General features: G+C 45.4%; 1 protein-coding gene across 5 annotated transcripts in view; it reads right to left on the bottom strand.

Annotated features, from left to right (window-relative positions):
- MDFIC (MyoD family inhibitor domain containing) overlaps window positions 1-16,827 on the bottom strand; it is a 217,121-nt gene that overhangs the window by 65,475 nt on the left and 134,819 nt on the right. For all 5 annotated transcript variants that reach the window (XR_012753038.1, XM_075345029.1, XM_075345027.1 and 2 more), the window contains exon 3: window positions 10,388-10,513. Coding sequence is in view for 4 of the 5 variants with exons in the window: in XM_075345029.1 (XP_075201144.1) it covers window positions 10,388-10,513 (126 nt within the window). In the remaining variant the exon portion in view is untranslated. The remainder of the gene's footprint in view (window positions 1-10,387; window positions 10,514-16,827) is intronic.

The raw sequence follows: 16,827 nt of genomic DNA, 5'->3' as shown, positions 1-16,827 counted from the left end.
CGCGATGGCAACGGAGAGGTGAGTGAGATCATCCTCGGACGCTGGACATTCATTAGCATGTTAGCACGCCCACAGGAGTATACTAACATACTAATTGAGCTGATTGGCAAGGGGAACTAACTCCAAGGGAACTAGTCTCCGCGCTCATTAGCACACGATAAAATAACTTTAGAAATACTTTTTCTAAAGATCTCTTTATCTATGCTAGTGTATACAGGCATTGTTAGGCAGGGATTAGCAATGTGCACCCAGAACTGCTCGTGGTTCTGGATGCATATTGGACCTAACAGGTTCCCTTTAAAAGGGAACCTGCCACTTGATTGATGCACCTGAACCACGGGAAGCATAAATCAGAGACTGTTTGCACTATTGCAGCCAGGTAGGTTTTTGTCTAAAAATGCTCCGGCGTATCAGAGAAAGCATACATCAACAGACCCAAGTGACAGGTCTGTCCCACCTAATCTGTAAATCACACTGCTCTTCAAACAAAAAGAAAAAAAACTTTCCTGGCTGTCACTGTGCAGGAAGTGTCATGCGGCCTGCGGTTTGGGCAGCATGAATCAAGTGAGAGATTCCCTTTAGAGTGAATGCCATATGAAAAATCGTCTGAGATTTCATCAAGAAAACTTTATGATTTTTATTGAATTTCGTGTGAAATACAACAGTCTGTTTTTTACGTCCGTGTCACATCCGTTTGCTGTCCATTTTCATACAAGTACATGTTCAAATTCAGTTTCCTAGGTGTATAAAAGAAATGTATCTGTAATAATCAGATGTCACACAGATGGTCCACATGGGATCAGATTTTTTTTTTCTCACGCCTATAAACTTAAATGGGTGCGTCTCATCCGAGACGCCGTTGAAAGTAGTGCATGCTGCAATAGTTTTTCTCACAGACACTCAGACTGAGGGGAAAAAAAAACAAAAACACCTTTCATCTGCCCAAAGCATTATTGAATAAAATAGGGCAGTGTACAGTTCAATTAAAAATTGGATAGCAAGTCTGATTTTCATATGTTCATCTACATGAGCCCTTAGGCCGGCTTCTCACTTGCGATTTTCTCGCAGTAGTGCAATGTGAGGAATTCTCGCATTGCACTCGGACTCATGTTAATCAATGAGGCAGCTGCCATCTGCTATTTTTTTCTCAGTCCAAATCGGACTGGGGAAAAAAAAAAAAAAATAGCAGCGTGCTGCGTTTTAGAGAGTTTCTCGCACGAGTCTCTCCAATGCAAGTCTATAGGTGCATACGGACCATCCTAGTGACATGCGTTTTTCACAATAGATTTCACGCATGTAGCAGAGAACACTGTAAATGCTTCTGTACATAACATTACATGAGTAGCAGCCGCTGAGGGTAAAAACTGATTGCACACTGATGACTAGTGAACTAAAATCGGTCGACTTTTTTTTCCTGCTACTCGGACCGATTTTACACGCATAAATGTGATTCCAGCCTTAAAGGGGTACTCTAGGGAGATAAAAAAAATAATTTGTATTGTTCCTGCCCTCAGACACTATGAAGCGGAGTGGGCCACTGCAGTTCCAGCATCTTCAGATCACTTGTAAATCAATCAAATTGTCTCTCCAGGAAAGGAGACAAACTCTAGCGCAGCGCCACCTATTGGAAGTAGCAATCCTAAAAGTCAAAAGTGGATTTTTAACAATCTTTTGCATATGACTTAGGATACATATGCCAGATCAGAATCCCAATTTGCAGACAGTGTTTCGGGGTGCTTGCCCCACGTCAGTGCAAAGTATGGGGTGTCTGATCTGGCTTATGAGAAGCTTTGTGGGGACCACTATTCTCCTTAAGGAGACTTTTTAATGTATATTGTAAATCAATAAAATAGTAGCTGCTCCTCACACCTTGCTTATAGGACGTTACGTCACAGGCCAGTATAAAAGCTCTGTGCTGCTGCAGAGAATAGGAGTATGTGGTGTGTGAGTGGCCACCACCTCCATGCTCTTCCTACCTGCCAAGCCCCTGATACTTGCTTTTATCCAGTCTTAAAACAGAAGGCGTGGCGGGAACGTGAGAGGTAGGAAGAGCATGGAGCCGGTGGTCATGTCCCTTGTTCTAAGACTGGATAGAAGCAAGTATGTTTCAAATCACCAAACAAATTTAAATATTAGACAAAAATAAACACAAGCAAACATACAATGAAGTTTATATATAGTTTTATATGTGTGAAAAACGGATCCCCCCTTAAACCTAATAACTGGTTGGGCCACCCTTAGCAGCAACAACTGCAATGAAGCATTTACGATAACTGGCAATGAGTCTTTTAAAACGCTCTTGAGGAATTTTTTCAGATCATGCCACAGCATCTCAATTGGATTAAGGTCAGGACTTTGACTAGCCCACTCCAAAGTCTTAATTTTATTTTTCTCAGGCCATTCATAGGTCGACTTGATGGTGTGTTTTGGATCATTGTCCTGCTGCATAACCAAAGTACGCTCCAGCTTAATGTTACTAACAGATGACCACACATTCTCCTTCAGGATTATTTGGTAGAAAGCAGAATTCATGGTTCCATTTACCACAGCAAGTCTTCCAGCTCCTGAAGCAGCCAAACAGCCCCAGACCATCACACTAGCACCACCATATTTTACTGTTGGTATGATGTTCCTTTTCTAAAATGCGGTGTTACTTCTACGCCAGATGCAATGGGACATACACCTTCTAAAAAGTTCAACTTTTGTCTCGTCAGTCCACAGAGTATTCTCCCAATGTGTTAGGCATCATCAAGATGTTTTCTGGCTAAATTGAGAGGAGCCTTTATATTCTCTTTGCTCAGCAGTGGTTTTAGTCTTGGAACTTTCCATGCAGGCCATTTTTGCCCAATTTCTTTCTTATGGTGGGGTCATGAACACTGGCCTTAACTGAGGCAAGTGAGGCCTGCAGTTCTTTGGAGGATGTTGTTGTAGGGTCTTTTCTGACCTTTTTCATGAGTCTTTGCTGGCCTCCTGGGGTAATTTTGGTTGGATGGCCACTCGTGGGAAGGCTCACCCCATGTTTTCTTCATATGTAGATAATGGCTCTAACTGTGGTTCGCTGGAGTACCAAAGCTTTCGAAACGGCTTTATAACTAGTGATGGGCAGACCTGGACTGTAAAGGTCTGGATCCGTGCGGTTTCAAACTTACCCGAGTACCGGAACCAGACCCGGGAGTTCAGGTGTTGATCTGGATCTGGGAACTCCGGAAATAAAAAAAATATAAAAAAAATAAAAAAGGAAAAATAAAAGAAAATAAGCATGAAGCAAGTGCTTCATACTTACTGAGGCTCTGGCAAGGCTGTAAACTGCTCTCGTAGCCGCCCATTAATTTCCAGGGACACTCATTACTTTCACTGCATATGCACTCTTTCCCAGCCCACCAGCTGTCCTGGCGTCTGTGATTGATTGCAGTCTATAGCGGAATGTTTTATCTGTGCTGGGTATCATAATATGGGGAGACCCTACGCCAATTTTATTTATTTTTATACCACAATAGATGCACGTAGCATCTGTGATTGGCAGCCGACATGTTGCCACTCAGAGTGGGAGCGCGTCTGACTGCAACCAATCACAGGTACCGGAGGGCAGAGAAAGCAGTGCATATCCAATGAAGGCTAATTTGTTGCCCCAAATATGAATGGACAGCCTGGAAGCACAGTACAGCCACTACTGAACCTCGGTAACTATAGCGTGCCTGCTCCTATCCCCCATCCCTTCTACCAACATTTTTAAAATCGCCGGATTCTGGTCATTAAAGACTTATATGGGGACCAGTGTCCGACATGGAACCAGATTTAAATAACCAGATAACCGGGACCCGCACTTCCCGATTATCTGTGAGTCCACCCAGCACTACTTATAACCTTTTCCAGACCGATCGATCTCAATTACTTAGGTTTCACATTTGCTCATGGATTTCTTTGGATCGTGGCATTATTTATATAGCTTTTGAGGCTCTTTTGATCTACTTCACTTTGTCAGGCAGGTCTTATTTAAGTGATTTTCTTAATTGAGAACAGAAGTGGCAGGAATTAGGCCTGGGCGTGGCTAGGGAAATATAACTTAGCTTTCCAAAGATGTGATAAACCACAGTTAATTTATGTTTTAGGCCCTGTGCGCACTTGCCGGTTTTTGCCGCGGATTTCCTGCGGTTTTGCTGCATGTTTCGCTGCATGTTATGTTCATAACATCTCTGCAGTGATTCACCAGCAAAACCTATGGGAAAAAAAAATGCTGTGCACACTATGCGGATTTTGACAGCTGCATGTTTTGCTGCGGGATTCCCGCAGCAAAAACAATTGCATGTCACTTCTTTTCCGCACGTCGCTGCGGGATTTCACTCCATTGACTGCCATGTAATCGTGAAATCCCGCAGGGAATAACACAGGTGTCGCGGGTGGAGGGGTTGGGAACGCCGCTCGTCTGGAATCGCTGGTGCTCGGGTCCGGTGCTTCTGCTCCTCGGTGGCTCGAGCACGGGGCCGGACCCGGGGCTCGAGCAGCGCCTCCTCGCCCACGAGTGAAAAGGGGGAGGTTTGTGGTGGGATGTTTGGGGATGTCGGTCGTAACGCCACCCACGGGTTGTGGTGATGGTGGGCACCACCGCTGCTGGTGACGGGGGATCCCGGGAGCGATTGCGGGGAGCAGCTGAGGTGTTGACCCCTCCGTGGGTAGGGGCTGTTGGTCCCGGGGCCCCGGTTGGGGAGTAGGGAGGAGGTATAGGTGCAGGTGCCAATGCGGGGAGGCAGCGTGGGCGCGGGTGCAACGTTGCGGTGCAGCGCGGTGCTGGATGGCACTGTTGTACTCACTCAGACACAGAAGGACAGAGTCTCTGGTAAACCAAACGGTTGGATGGATGGGGCCCCCAGCCAGCTGCGGTGTGCTCACTCTCCCCGGACGGGTTGATGGTGGCTGTCATTTTCCTGCACCTGTGTAAGTGTGTTTGACTCCTATGGCTTCCCACGGGTAGTCCGCTCCCCGGCGTGTACGTATCGGGGGAGCCCGTTTTGCCCGCAGGCTCTGGCCCTTAGATCTCTGGCCCTTGGCGGTGGCGCTTATCCGGACGGGTTGGGCTGTTGCCTTCTGACGAGACTTAGGTGGAAATGAACCCCTGAGGTCCAGACCGCAATCAGAGAATTTGACCTTTTCGGCGGCTCCTAGCCTAGTCGGGGTCCGAGTACCCTGCCTTGGTGCTTGGCCTCAATCTGCTCCCCGGTTCGGTACCGGCGGGCCACCACCCGACCCCGGTCCTACGGTTCTGCTGACCTACACCACCTCCTGCAGATGGCCACCACCGTCTGCCGACCTTGCTGATCGTGCCTGGGCTGCAACCCAGACACCGACAGTCTCTTACTCCTCTCACTTCCACTGTCTACCACCATCTACTAACTACTGTGTTTTCCCGCCTCCAGGCCTGTGAACTCCTCGGTGGGTGGGGTCAACCGCCTGGCTCCGCCCCACCTGGTGTGGACATCAAGCCTGGAGGGTGGCAACAAGGATTTTTGGTTGACTGGTGTCACCTACCAGGGGAGGGTGTGTGTGTTAGTGTACTGTGACCCCTGGGGGTCCAGGGCGTCACACTGGCAGCAAATTCTATGCGGTTCATTGAGTTTTCCTGCGTTATTCCCTCCGGTACTTCGCGGTTTACCTGCGGTAATGTTCATCACTGCCTGCGGTTTGCAGGGAAGTGATGTCATTATGACAGGAAGAGGAAGCGGAGCAGAGAGTAAACACACACACACACACACACAGAATACACATAGAAAGCAAACGGACATATAGAAAAAAAAAAAAAACACGTGGGCTCCGACGTATTTTTACCGTCTAGCCGAGGTAAACACACAGCGGTGGCCCGGTATTCTCAGGCAGGGGAGGGCGAGGGCCAGGGTTAATGTCCCCCTCCTCCCGCAGCCGAGAATATCAGCCCGGGACTGCCGCATGCATTATGCGGCAGTATCAGAGTGTCCCCGGCTCTTCCAGATGCCGTGATGCGGTGGCTATCCAGGTAATAATGAGTTAAATGACAGCGGATCGCCACCATTTAAGTCCAGGCTTGATCATGGCAGCGTCTATGTAACAGCTGATATGATCAACCCGTAAGTAAAGTGAAAACACACACACACACACACACACACAGAAAAATCCTTTATTTTAAATAAAAAACAAAAAAAGCCCCATGTTCACCCCTTTATTAACCCCCCTGAAACACACCGCTCTGGCGTAGTCCACGTCCTCGGATGCTTGCATCAAGCTATGACTGACACACAGCGCTGAATGAATGCAGCCTCGCAACGAGACAGCAGAGGTAACTACAGGTCATTTCCCACGGTCGGTGATGTGAACACACTACCACTCGGGAGAAATGCAGCGTGTGCTCACAGGGACTCTATCTATCCATCCCTCTATCTATCCTTCTACCTATTCTTCTGTCTTCTATTCTTCTGTCTATTTATCTGTCTGCTATCTATCTCAGAAGGAAACTACTTTTTTTTTTTCAATGTGCTTTATTGCATTGAATGCATTAAAGCACATGTACCAACCCGCATACGGCAAAACCGTGGCAATACCGCGAACAATACGCGGTAAAACCGCAGCAAACCGCATGCGGTTTGCCACGGTTTTTTACCGCAGGTGCGGTAATCTTTCAGACCCTGCGTTATTTTCTTAGGAAAATTCAGTTTTCCAATGCGCACAGGGCCTTAAGGGGGGAGGGAAAGGGAGAGGGGAGAGGGTAAAGGGGAGGGGAAGGCAAAGGGGAGGGGTAGGGCAAACAGTTTTTCACACAGGGTGCCGTAGGTTTGGATTTCTTTTTCCCTAATAATAAAAGGCCTTCATTTATAAACTGCAATTTGTGTTTACTTTGTCTAATATTTACATTTGTTTGGTGATCTGAAACATTTAGATGTGCAAAACATGTAAAAAAAATTAGAAATCAGAAAGGGGGCAAACACTTTTTCACTCCACTGCATAATGTCCTACTTTTCTGTAGGAGGGGTTCTATTGTTGAATGATGGCATTCATTTTACCATACAATATATTAAAATCATAGTTTTTGGGGTTTTACTTTGTGATCACATTTAACTGACAATCTAATTATCCCGGTTAGTGTGATTACAGAGATGCCAATACTGCCTAGTTTTTGGGTTCTTTTTGTTTTGTTTTTTTTTATACAAGTTGTCCAAAAAATGTATATACATTGGAAAAAAAAAGAAAAAAAAAATGGTTTGTGTTATCATTTTCTGACAGCCGTAGATTTTTTATTTTTCTGTTGATGGAATATCAAGCTCCCATTTTTGTTGACACCATGGAGTCAATTGGTTTGGTGAAAACATTTGACTGCATTCGGGTGACATTTGAGTCCAGTCTGATTTTCACATACTGACACAATGGAGAAGATTAAGTCATTTTTTTTTCCTCCATTTTTTTCTTCATTCCAGCACACTATGGGTAGCAGCTCAGCATTACACAAATTTAGTCAAGGAACCAGATGTATAGCCATTTCTTCAAAGTGTCTGAAGAGAAGACAAACATGGGGTCTGGCTTTGTGGTTTATAACACAACAAAGCCAGACCTCATGTAGCTTGTGCTATATTGAGCAGCCTGTGTGGGCTAAACATGTTACCATAGCATGCAATGTCTCTGGATTTGGCTCCCATCGAACAGATCTTAGGCGTCATTGGTTGGCAACTGAGAAGGGAGCTGCCAGCAGTGGATATTGATGATTTGCCCAAGTGCTTTCAGCGTGTCTGAAATTCCTCAGACAACCACTGATGGTATGCCAAGGCATGTAAGTGCTTACATTTCTGCATGTGGTGCTAAAACTCAATACTGAACGAGTAAAGAGGTTTTAAAAATGTATTTTTCATTTTTTCATTATCTATTTCTTATGAACATGTTTATTCATCCTGTAATTTTCGGACTTTTCCTTCGTAGTGTTAAAATTTCAATGTTGTTTCAATGTTTTGGAATGTATATACTGCAATACTGTATTGCAGACTACAGTTAAAATGATTCTCTGCTATGAAGCCCAGCCTGTGAATGGGCTTCATAGCAAAGCATCATTTTAAAACTATATAATTGCAATAATACAGTACCGTAGTTTTGCAATATACATAGGAGGTCTAGGATGGGAGACAAAAAGAGCCTTGAGCTGGCCCCCCGATTGCCATGATAACCCATCGGCACCTTGAAAGCACGCTATTTAGATGCCACAGTCATTCGCTGCTGTTATAGAAAGCTGCTGGCTGAATATCATAGAATTTCCTGAGCCCAGGCCCATACATTGTCAAAAGCCTGAAAGGGGTTCAAGTTTTGCTACCGCTTCCTGTTTTTGCACTTGGATATGTAAAATTTGGAACCCCTTTTTAATATTGCCCATGCATTTTAACTACAGGCTTTCCATTCTGGCATGCGGCAAATGCAGATGGGAGTTGATATACAGTAATGGTTCTGCATTAAACATTGAGGCTTTTAAATTACATCTTGAAATTTAAGAGGAATAAGGAGAAAGTATTGAGAACCTAAGTACAAGGTGCCATCTGCAAAAAAGCCAATAAACGTTTTCAAGCTTTATGAAACATACGTAGTATACAAAAGCACAGAACAGCCAAAAAGAGTTTATATGATGTTGCTGCCAATTGTACGCCACATTTAGAGTATTATTGGAATGGATACAAATACTGTATGTATACTAAATACTACACCAAGAAATGCTTGTTCTTGAAGTAAATAGTGTTTTATATGGAATAGAAATCCTTTGGCTGACAGATCACAGCAGGGGTGGGGCTGAGCTCAGGTGTCGGGCTGATCTAGTCTCCTATTGCACAGAGCATTTAGGAAAGACATTCTGCAGCCAGTTACATTAAAGCCTGGCAACGGTTTGTGACCATGATGAGAATAAACATTTCTAACCTAACTGGACACATATTTCTCTGTCTTTATTGTAATATAGGAAATGATAGTCTTTTAGGAGAAGTGGAAACTTCTCAGATATTTACTTACCATATTTTTTGGCTTATAAAAGATGCACTTTTCCTCCCAAATATTTACAAGGAAAATAAGGGGAGCGTCTTATGTGACTGTAGCTTACCGGGAGGCAGAGAATGAGCTCGGTTCGGGCTGAGCTGGCTGCAGTGTGGGCTGAGATGGCTGCGGTGGGGTTGTGTGGAGCAGGGCGGTGCGGCCGGTGAGATGCTCTGTTGGTGGTGTGGGGTTCAAATAATGGCACCCAGAGTTGGCGCGTGTGCAAATGGAGATCTCGGCTCAAGATCTCATCTGCACATGCACCACCTTCGGCCCATTGATCTCCCAGCAGTGGACTTAAGGAAAACGGCGCCAAGAGCTGGCGCGTGCGCAGATGAAATATCAGCTTATCATTGAGCCAAGTACTCAATCTGCACACACGCCGACTCCGGGCACCATTTCTTTGAAGCCTGCTACATTGACAGAGCATCTGTGACACCCGCCACACCACCGCCGTGCTCCACACAGCCAGCACAGCCTCCGTAGCCAGCACAGCCGTATCACACTACTCCAGCATCTCCCCTGCCTCCTGTGACCTCGCTCAACCACTGCTGCCGCCCCACCTCCGGTAAGACACCACTGGAGTACAAGATGGACCACTTTTTTTTTACCTTTTGTATCTTTAAATTTGGGGTGTCTTATAAAATGAAAAATACGGTATATCATTTATGTTTCTACTTTCTTTAGTGTGGTTTGCAAATACCCATCAGTGTGACTGAAAGTACCAGCCATTTACAGAAGTGCCCAATCTCACAATTTCTTAAATTGTGGTTAAGGAATACAGTTCTTTAATCCCCCAGCTGCAGTTTATTTTATTCACCATTCCCTGGTCTGGCACTCACTTCCCCTTTGCTGACAGTGTCCACTATTGTCTGCAGCTCTAATGTCATGCGGTCCATGCTGCAGCCAATAAATGAGCTTTGCAACTCTGCCGCAGTTGACATGACAATAGCAGACACGTGGAGCAGATGTGGAGAGCCATCACTAGACCCGGAGATGGCGGGTAAAGTACAGTTTGGTTTTTTTCAAGGTAAACTGCAGTAGTAAACAGGGGTTTTCCAAAACTAAAACCCTCATCTACTTCAATAGCCTAAAATGCTAGCAAAACCCTTCACACACACTGCATTTCACCACCATAGATGGCCTCACAAACCTATATTGCATAACCCTTTACAGACACCATTGATGGCCTGACAAAAACCAACCTAGATCGCATATGCAATGTTTTATTGTTTCACCACACATCTGAGTATATATTGGGCCAAGTGGAAAGGTCAGGATGGACACATCAGTATTTACCTCTCGTGCAAACACAAGACGTTCTAGACACAGCCTTAGAATAATACATAAATAGTAATATACTTACTGTTAACAATGGCATCTGCCTTACTCGCCAAAATAGAACAATCTTCTAAATCAGTTTGCACGCCTTTGTTGAAATACTGACTCTGGCTTGTTGTTTCCACATCCATTCTGTTCTTTTCACATTTTTCTAAAACAAAAAAATGTTACCAATTAAGTAAAATAAATGATCTGAAAAAAGCTATATTAGATTATGCAGTTAAGTATATACTATATACTATTACCATAATCGCTACAACATTTTTTCATAAATGTATTTACTTTGAATTTTGCTGTACTGTCCCCACCCTATGCATAGTGACACACCCACGGGGTCGGGGGGGTTTTCGTCGCCAGGACATGGTGCTTGTCCTGGAACACAGCGGTGGCCTCGCGCGGTTCCGTGACCCCGGCTGTCAATAAAATGGCTGGAGATGGGTACGATGGGAGGTAGTGGTTGTTCGTGACGCCACCTGTGGTGTGCTGGCAATATGAGCCGCCGATGCGGGACTTCTCTGCTGGGGCGGATGACTATGCAGCTCAGATGGTTCAGCTCTCCACAGGCAGTGCTGTGCCCCAGGGAGGATGATGGGAGTGGTAGTCTCTCAGACGCTGACAGCGCTGAGGACGCGATGGCATGGGTGCAGGCAGTAACGAGATGACAAGCGGTGCAGTTCAATAATTTTATTATTAATTATTATTATTAATAATAATAATAATAATAATATTTATTTCTATAGCGCCAACATATTCCGCAGCGCTTTACTCACTGCTCACACATGCAGCTGTTGTAAAGTGCCGATCCCCGCTGTAATGGGCTCCAGCCGATCGCGGATACTTTGGAGGTCGTGATTGGCGGTCCCTTCTGTTAGTCTTCTTTCAATGGTGTCCCTCCACTCCAGCTCCTGGGCCGTGGAACGGGTCACGGGTGCCTGCTGCACTCCCCGCGAACCCTGGGATTCCCCTTTTCCTAAGAACCCGGGTCGAGCCTCCATCTCCAGGCCACGGGCCCCCAACTGTTTGTTGCCTCCTGCTCCTCCCAAGTGCGACCTCACACGGACACTGTCCGGTACTGACTGCCTATTGTGTGTCGGATGGCTCAAAATTTCCCCTTCTGGAAGCTCCGCCTCCCAAGTTCATGATTAGTGGGCATGAGGTCCCATACCTCGTGATGGCTACCCCAGCTTCTACCTCAGCCCGGTCCCAGTGACAGAACCCCCGTGTTATGTATTGGTTGTAGTTGTTGTTACCGGGGACGACCTCCTCCGCATCCAAGATAAATACTGTACCTTAAGTGAGGTGCAGTACCCTGTGGCGTCTGAAGCCGCAGGGGCGCCAAACATAGTATGACAGGGAATGGTTAAGGCGATGTTCACAAGCGGCATCTTTTTGTCAGTGCATCTTGAGTGCATCTTAAAATGCACCAAAAACACACCGCGGCAAAAACCGCATGAACAACGCAATACCTTTTTAACGCGATTGACATGTTTTTATAGCGTTTTGTCAAATGCGTTTTTTAAGTCAAATCTATTGACTGAAGGGCTCAAAAATGCAGTCAAGATGCAGCATGTCAATTCTTTTTGCGTTTTTACTGCATCTTCAAAAACGCAGCCAAGTTGCAGCCAACAAAAGATGCAGTGTGGACAGCAAAATAGAAATCTCAGACTTTGCGGGGAGAAGGAAATGCATACAATTTGGTGCATCTGTGTGACCTGCTTTGTGAAACGCACCAAAAACGCAGCAAAAGATGCCTTGTGTGAACTAAGCCTGGTGGTGTCCATGGTATCTGTAAGTGGAGATGGGATGGAATATAAAGAGCCCTTTCCCTTTGTCTACATATTTGTTAATAGTGATTTATGTACTTTTTCCATACCAATCTGTCCTGCTTTGGTTAAGAGTTATGGTGGGAGGTGAAAGGATCAGTCATTGCATCCTGGGGCAGATTCCTGCATGAAGCATCTAGAGGCAGGACGTCTGAGCTCAGCCTGTACATGGCTTCTACTCCAGTTTACTAGAGTGAATTTCACATTAGTCAGTTGGTAGGACAGCCATCACAAGGTAATGATACAGCCATATCATTTTTGTTTGTAAAGACTGGCTTCTCTGTACACCTAGGGACTTTTTTTTTCCCCATCCCCTCAATAGAATTCTGCCACCAAGTTGTTTGCGGTGTATTTTTTTTTTCATGGTGTCAGTTTTGTCAGGAAAGTGACTCATCAGCAGTTTCGTCTTCCATATGTTGTATTTATGGTACAATCACATGAAACATTTGACTCATTTTTTGACTTCTAAAACCAATCCGGTCATGATTTAGAGTGTCATAGCAACAGGGATGAATAATTACACATTCAGTTAATAACTAATGAATGCAGATCAGTTTGCAGAGATTAATTTTCACTTTGACATTAGAAAGTATTTTTATAATGATCTGCCTATTTATATCCATAATGATTTGAAGTGTACTTGTAAGGGATTGAGCTTGGTTGTGAAAGCTCCTGTCTGAGTCCAGCATATAACGACTCAGCTTGTACAGTACCGGTATATCACCTGGCTTGTCCGAGGCTCCTGTAATTAGTAAAGGAGCTTGGCTAAAGACTTCTCTCCAGTCACTCCACCTGGGGTTCACAAGAAGGAAGATAGTGCAGGCAGTGTCGGACTGAGCTGCCAAGGGCCCACCAGTTACATAGACTCTGGGGGCCACCGTTCAGCTAGCCGCATTCATCCATCTATCTGTACATCAATGTAATAATGCACTGGGTAGTTTGTTGAGTGAATGATGAGATGCAGCTTTTTTCTGTACATGGTGAATAATGTAATGGTGTCCAATTGCTCACTTCAGCACAGAGACCCACCTCTGGATTGCCCTGTTCCCCTGTGGGCCAGTCCGAGTCTGGGTGCAGGTGTCCTCTGTCTTGCCTCCCACATCACCAGTATCAGAGATCTACTTCATAGATTCAATCTTGCTTGATAATATTTTAACTGTTAGTCTACTCTACTTTTCTCCGCTCCGCCAACCTTTCCTGTATAAAGTCTCAGCAACACAAACTGATTTATAGAGCTTGATTGAAAGATATGGATCCATGCATTGCTATACGGCACCTTAAAGGTGTTATCTGGGATTCTGAGTGGGTTTTTTGGCTATGGGACTAAAAACTTACAGGGAGGTAATTACTACCTGCCCTGCGATCTGCTCCAGATCAGAGGGGTTAAAGACCGCACTGGCCAGTGGTTCTGCTGCTTCCAATGATATGTTGACATAGCCGTTCCCTCTCTTCCACTCGGAGGGTAATAACTGCCAATGTTATGCTTACCGAGTCGGATGACCGCTGCCTAAGGCTATGTTCACACAGGGCGTTTTTGTTTTCCTTTTTTTTTCCCTTTTTTTTCCCCTTGGTTTTATGCAAACCCACGCTAATAAAATGCTGTTTTTTATAATACTAACAAAATCTATGAGATTCCAGAAAACAAAACACACACACACAATTTTTTCCTGGCTGAAATGTCAGCCTGCTTTGTTTTTGATGAATTTTTAAATGAAACAGCATGTCAACTCTTTCAGTGGGTTTTCTGCGATTTTTCACCCAGAGAAAGCAATGAGGAAATGCAAAAACGTTGTAATAACCGCCAGAAAAAAAAAACCGCACCAGAACCGCAGGATATTTCCTGCCAAGAATTGAAAATTTTGCTACAGTTTTCTGCAGAAAAGAAGAAGAAAAAAAAAGGAAAAATTGGAAGGAAAAACGGATGCAATGCTGCGCTTGTCACCAGGCAAAAAAACTTGGATCCAAATTTTTATTGTATGAGCTATGCACAGGTCACCTCATACAATAAAGACTTGTAGTAAAGTTTTTTCGGCTCGTATTGGTGACAAGCGCGGCATTACATCAGTTTTTCCTTCTCATATTTCACCTCATTTGTTCGGGGCTGCAGCTGTCTCCACCTACTACTAAGCGATAAATAGATCTTGTGACTTTTCACAACCCCTATAGGTGAGTGCACCTATTTCTTTTTTTTGTCTTTTTAACTATTGTAAGACCCTATGTGTCTTTTGTTCCACAGTCTCTGAAAGTTTAATAGAAAAAAAAAAACTAAAAACACAGCAAAAATGCCCTGTGTGAACATAGCCTAACATCTTTGTTGACATGCAGAGGCCAGTTAAAATGTTAGCAATTACCTGCCAATAAGTTCTTAATCTTAACCCCATAGGAAAAAAAAAAAAAAAACAAAACCTTAAAGTTCCCGATAACCCCTTTAAGTTCACATTTGATTGTGAGATATTGTTTCCTAGTTCTAAGGCCATGTGCGCATGTTGCATTCTATTCCTCAGCGTGTAAGTCACTGCCTGTGCACCTCAGAACGCAGCCGAAAAAGCTGCGTTCTGAGACGCATTCGGCAAAACGCAACGTGCGCACATTCCTGGAGAACTCATGCGTTCTGGATGCTTTCTCTGCCATAGACAGAGTGGGAAAAGCATCCAGAACGCACATTTTTTACAGTGTGGTACCACTCGGCTCTGCAGCATCCCCATAGACTTGCAGCAGAGCAGAGTGGGACCGCACTGTCAAAAAGAGCATGGCTGGCTGCGAGACAGAGCAGTGCGATCAGAATGAACTCGGATGAACTTCACCCGACTTCATTGTGATCGTGCGGCTCTGTGCGTGTGCCGCGGCTTGATTTGCGGTCACACGTGAAGGACTTACCTGTGATCGCAAATGCCCTGAGTGACTGAAGTGAGCAGTGCGATCAGCTGTGCTTTCACTCAGGTTACTCGCAGCCATAGCTGCAGTCTTCCACCTGAGAGCGGTGGCCGTGAGTAACCTCAGTGACAGCACAGCTGATCGCGCCACTCACTTCAGTTGCTGCATGGAGCTCACAGGAGCGGCGGTGTTCTACTGCCGCTCCTGTAAGCTTCCGATGTAGCAGAGCTGAAAGCATCGTGTGACCTTGCGTGGATTACTTCGGACCTGAAGTTGTTTTTGAGGGGTTAATAAAGTGGTGAAAGAGGGTGTTTTTTTTGTCTTTCATTCCAAATAAAAGGATTTTTTGGATGTCTGTGTTTATTTTCTTTAACTTACAGGTTAAATCATGGAAGGTATCTCGGGGATACGCCTACTATGATTAACCTAGGACTTAGTGGCAGTTATGGGTTGCTGCCATTAAAGGCCCCATCACACGTTGCGACATCGCTAGCGATGGCACCCACCACAGTCATTTGTGCGTCACGGGCGATTTGCTGCCCGTGGTGCACAATATCATTTGGAGGAGTCACACGTACTTACCTGCCTAGCGATGTCGCTGTTGCCGGCGAACCACCTCCTTTCTAAGGGGGGCGGTTCGTGCGGCATCACAGCGGCGTCACTAAGCAGCCGTCCAATAGAAGCGGAGGGGCGGAGATGAGCGTCCGTAACATCCTGCCCACCTCCTTCCTTCCTCATTGCCAGCGGCTGCAGGTAAGCTGCAGCTCGTCGTTCCCGAGGTGTCACACGTAGCGATGTGTGCTGCCTCGGGAACGACAAACAACCTGCATCCTCAACAATCAACGATTTTATAAAAATAAACGACGTGTCAACGATCAACGATAAGGTGAGTATTTTTGATTGTTAACGGCTGTTTGTTGGTGTCACACGCAATGACGTCACCAACGATTCCGGATGTGTGTCACGGAATCAGTGACCTCGGCGATATATCATTAGATACCGTCGTTGCGTGTAATGGGGCCTTAACTTCTTACCCCTTTTGCCACCGCACCAGGGCAATTCGGGCTGAGCCGGGTAAAGTCCCGGGACTGTCGCATCTAATGGATTCGGCAATTCCGGGCGGCTGCTGGCTGATATTGTTAGGCTGGGGGGCTCCCCATAATGTGAAGCTCCCCATCCTGAGAATACCAGCCTTCAGCAGTGTGGCTTTATCCTGGCTGGTATCCAAATTGGGGGACCGCACGTCGTTTTTTTTTTTTCAATTATTTATTTTTTTACTCCTCGATATAGACACGTCCACCGGCGGCTGTGATTGGTTGCAGTGAGACAGCTGTCACTCAGCGTGGGGGCGTGTCTGACTGCAACCAATCATAGGCACTGGTGGGCGGGGGAAGCAGGGAATATGTGATGGATTAATGAGCGGCCGGCATTTTCAAAAGAGGAGAAGCCTCCACAGTGTGAACGCCGTGCAGCGCAGCGCCGGTGATCGTGGATCGGTGAGTAAGAGAGGGGGTGGGAGGGAGAGACCAACATGGACAGAGAGAGAGAGACAGAGAGAGGGACTGACAGAAAGAGAAAGACGAAAGACCTGCCTTTGTTATGTTAAAAAAAAAACATGCGGATCGCAACAATAATGCAGTGCAAACGCACTGCTTAACATTTTAGCAGTGTTTTTCTACAACTCAATGATTTCAATGGTTGTAGAACACTGCCAAAATGGCAAAAACAATTGACATGTTGCATTTTCAAACGCATAGATTTTGACAAA

The sequence above is a fragment of the Anomaloglossus baeobatrachus genome, chromosome 4 (assembly GCF_048569485.1).
Source record: "Anomaloglossus baeobatrachus isolate aAnoBae1 chromosome 4, aAnoBae1.hap1, whole genome shotgun sequence".
Classification (NCBI taxonomy): Eukaryota; Metazoa; Chordata; class Amphibia; order Anura; family Aromobatidae; genus Anomaloglossus; species Anomaloglossus baeobatrachus.
This window is presented reverse-complemented; position numbering and strand designations above follow the sequence as displayed.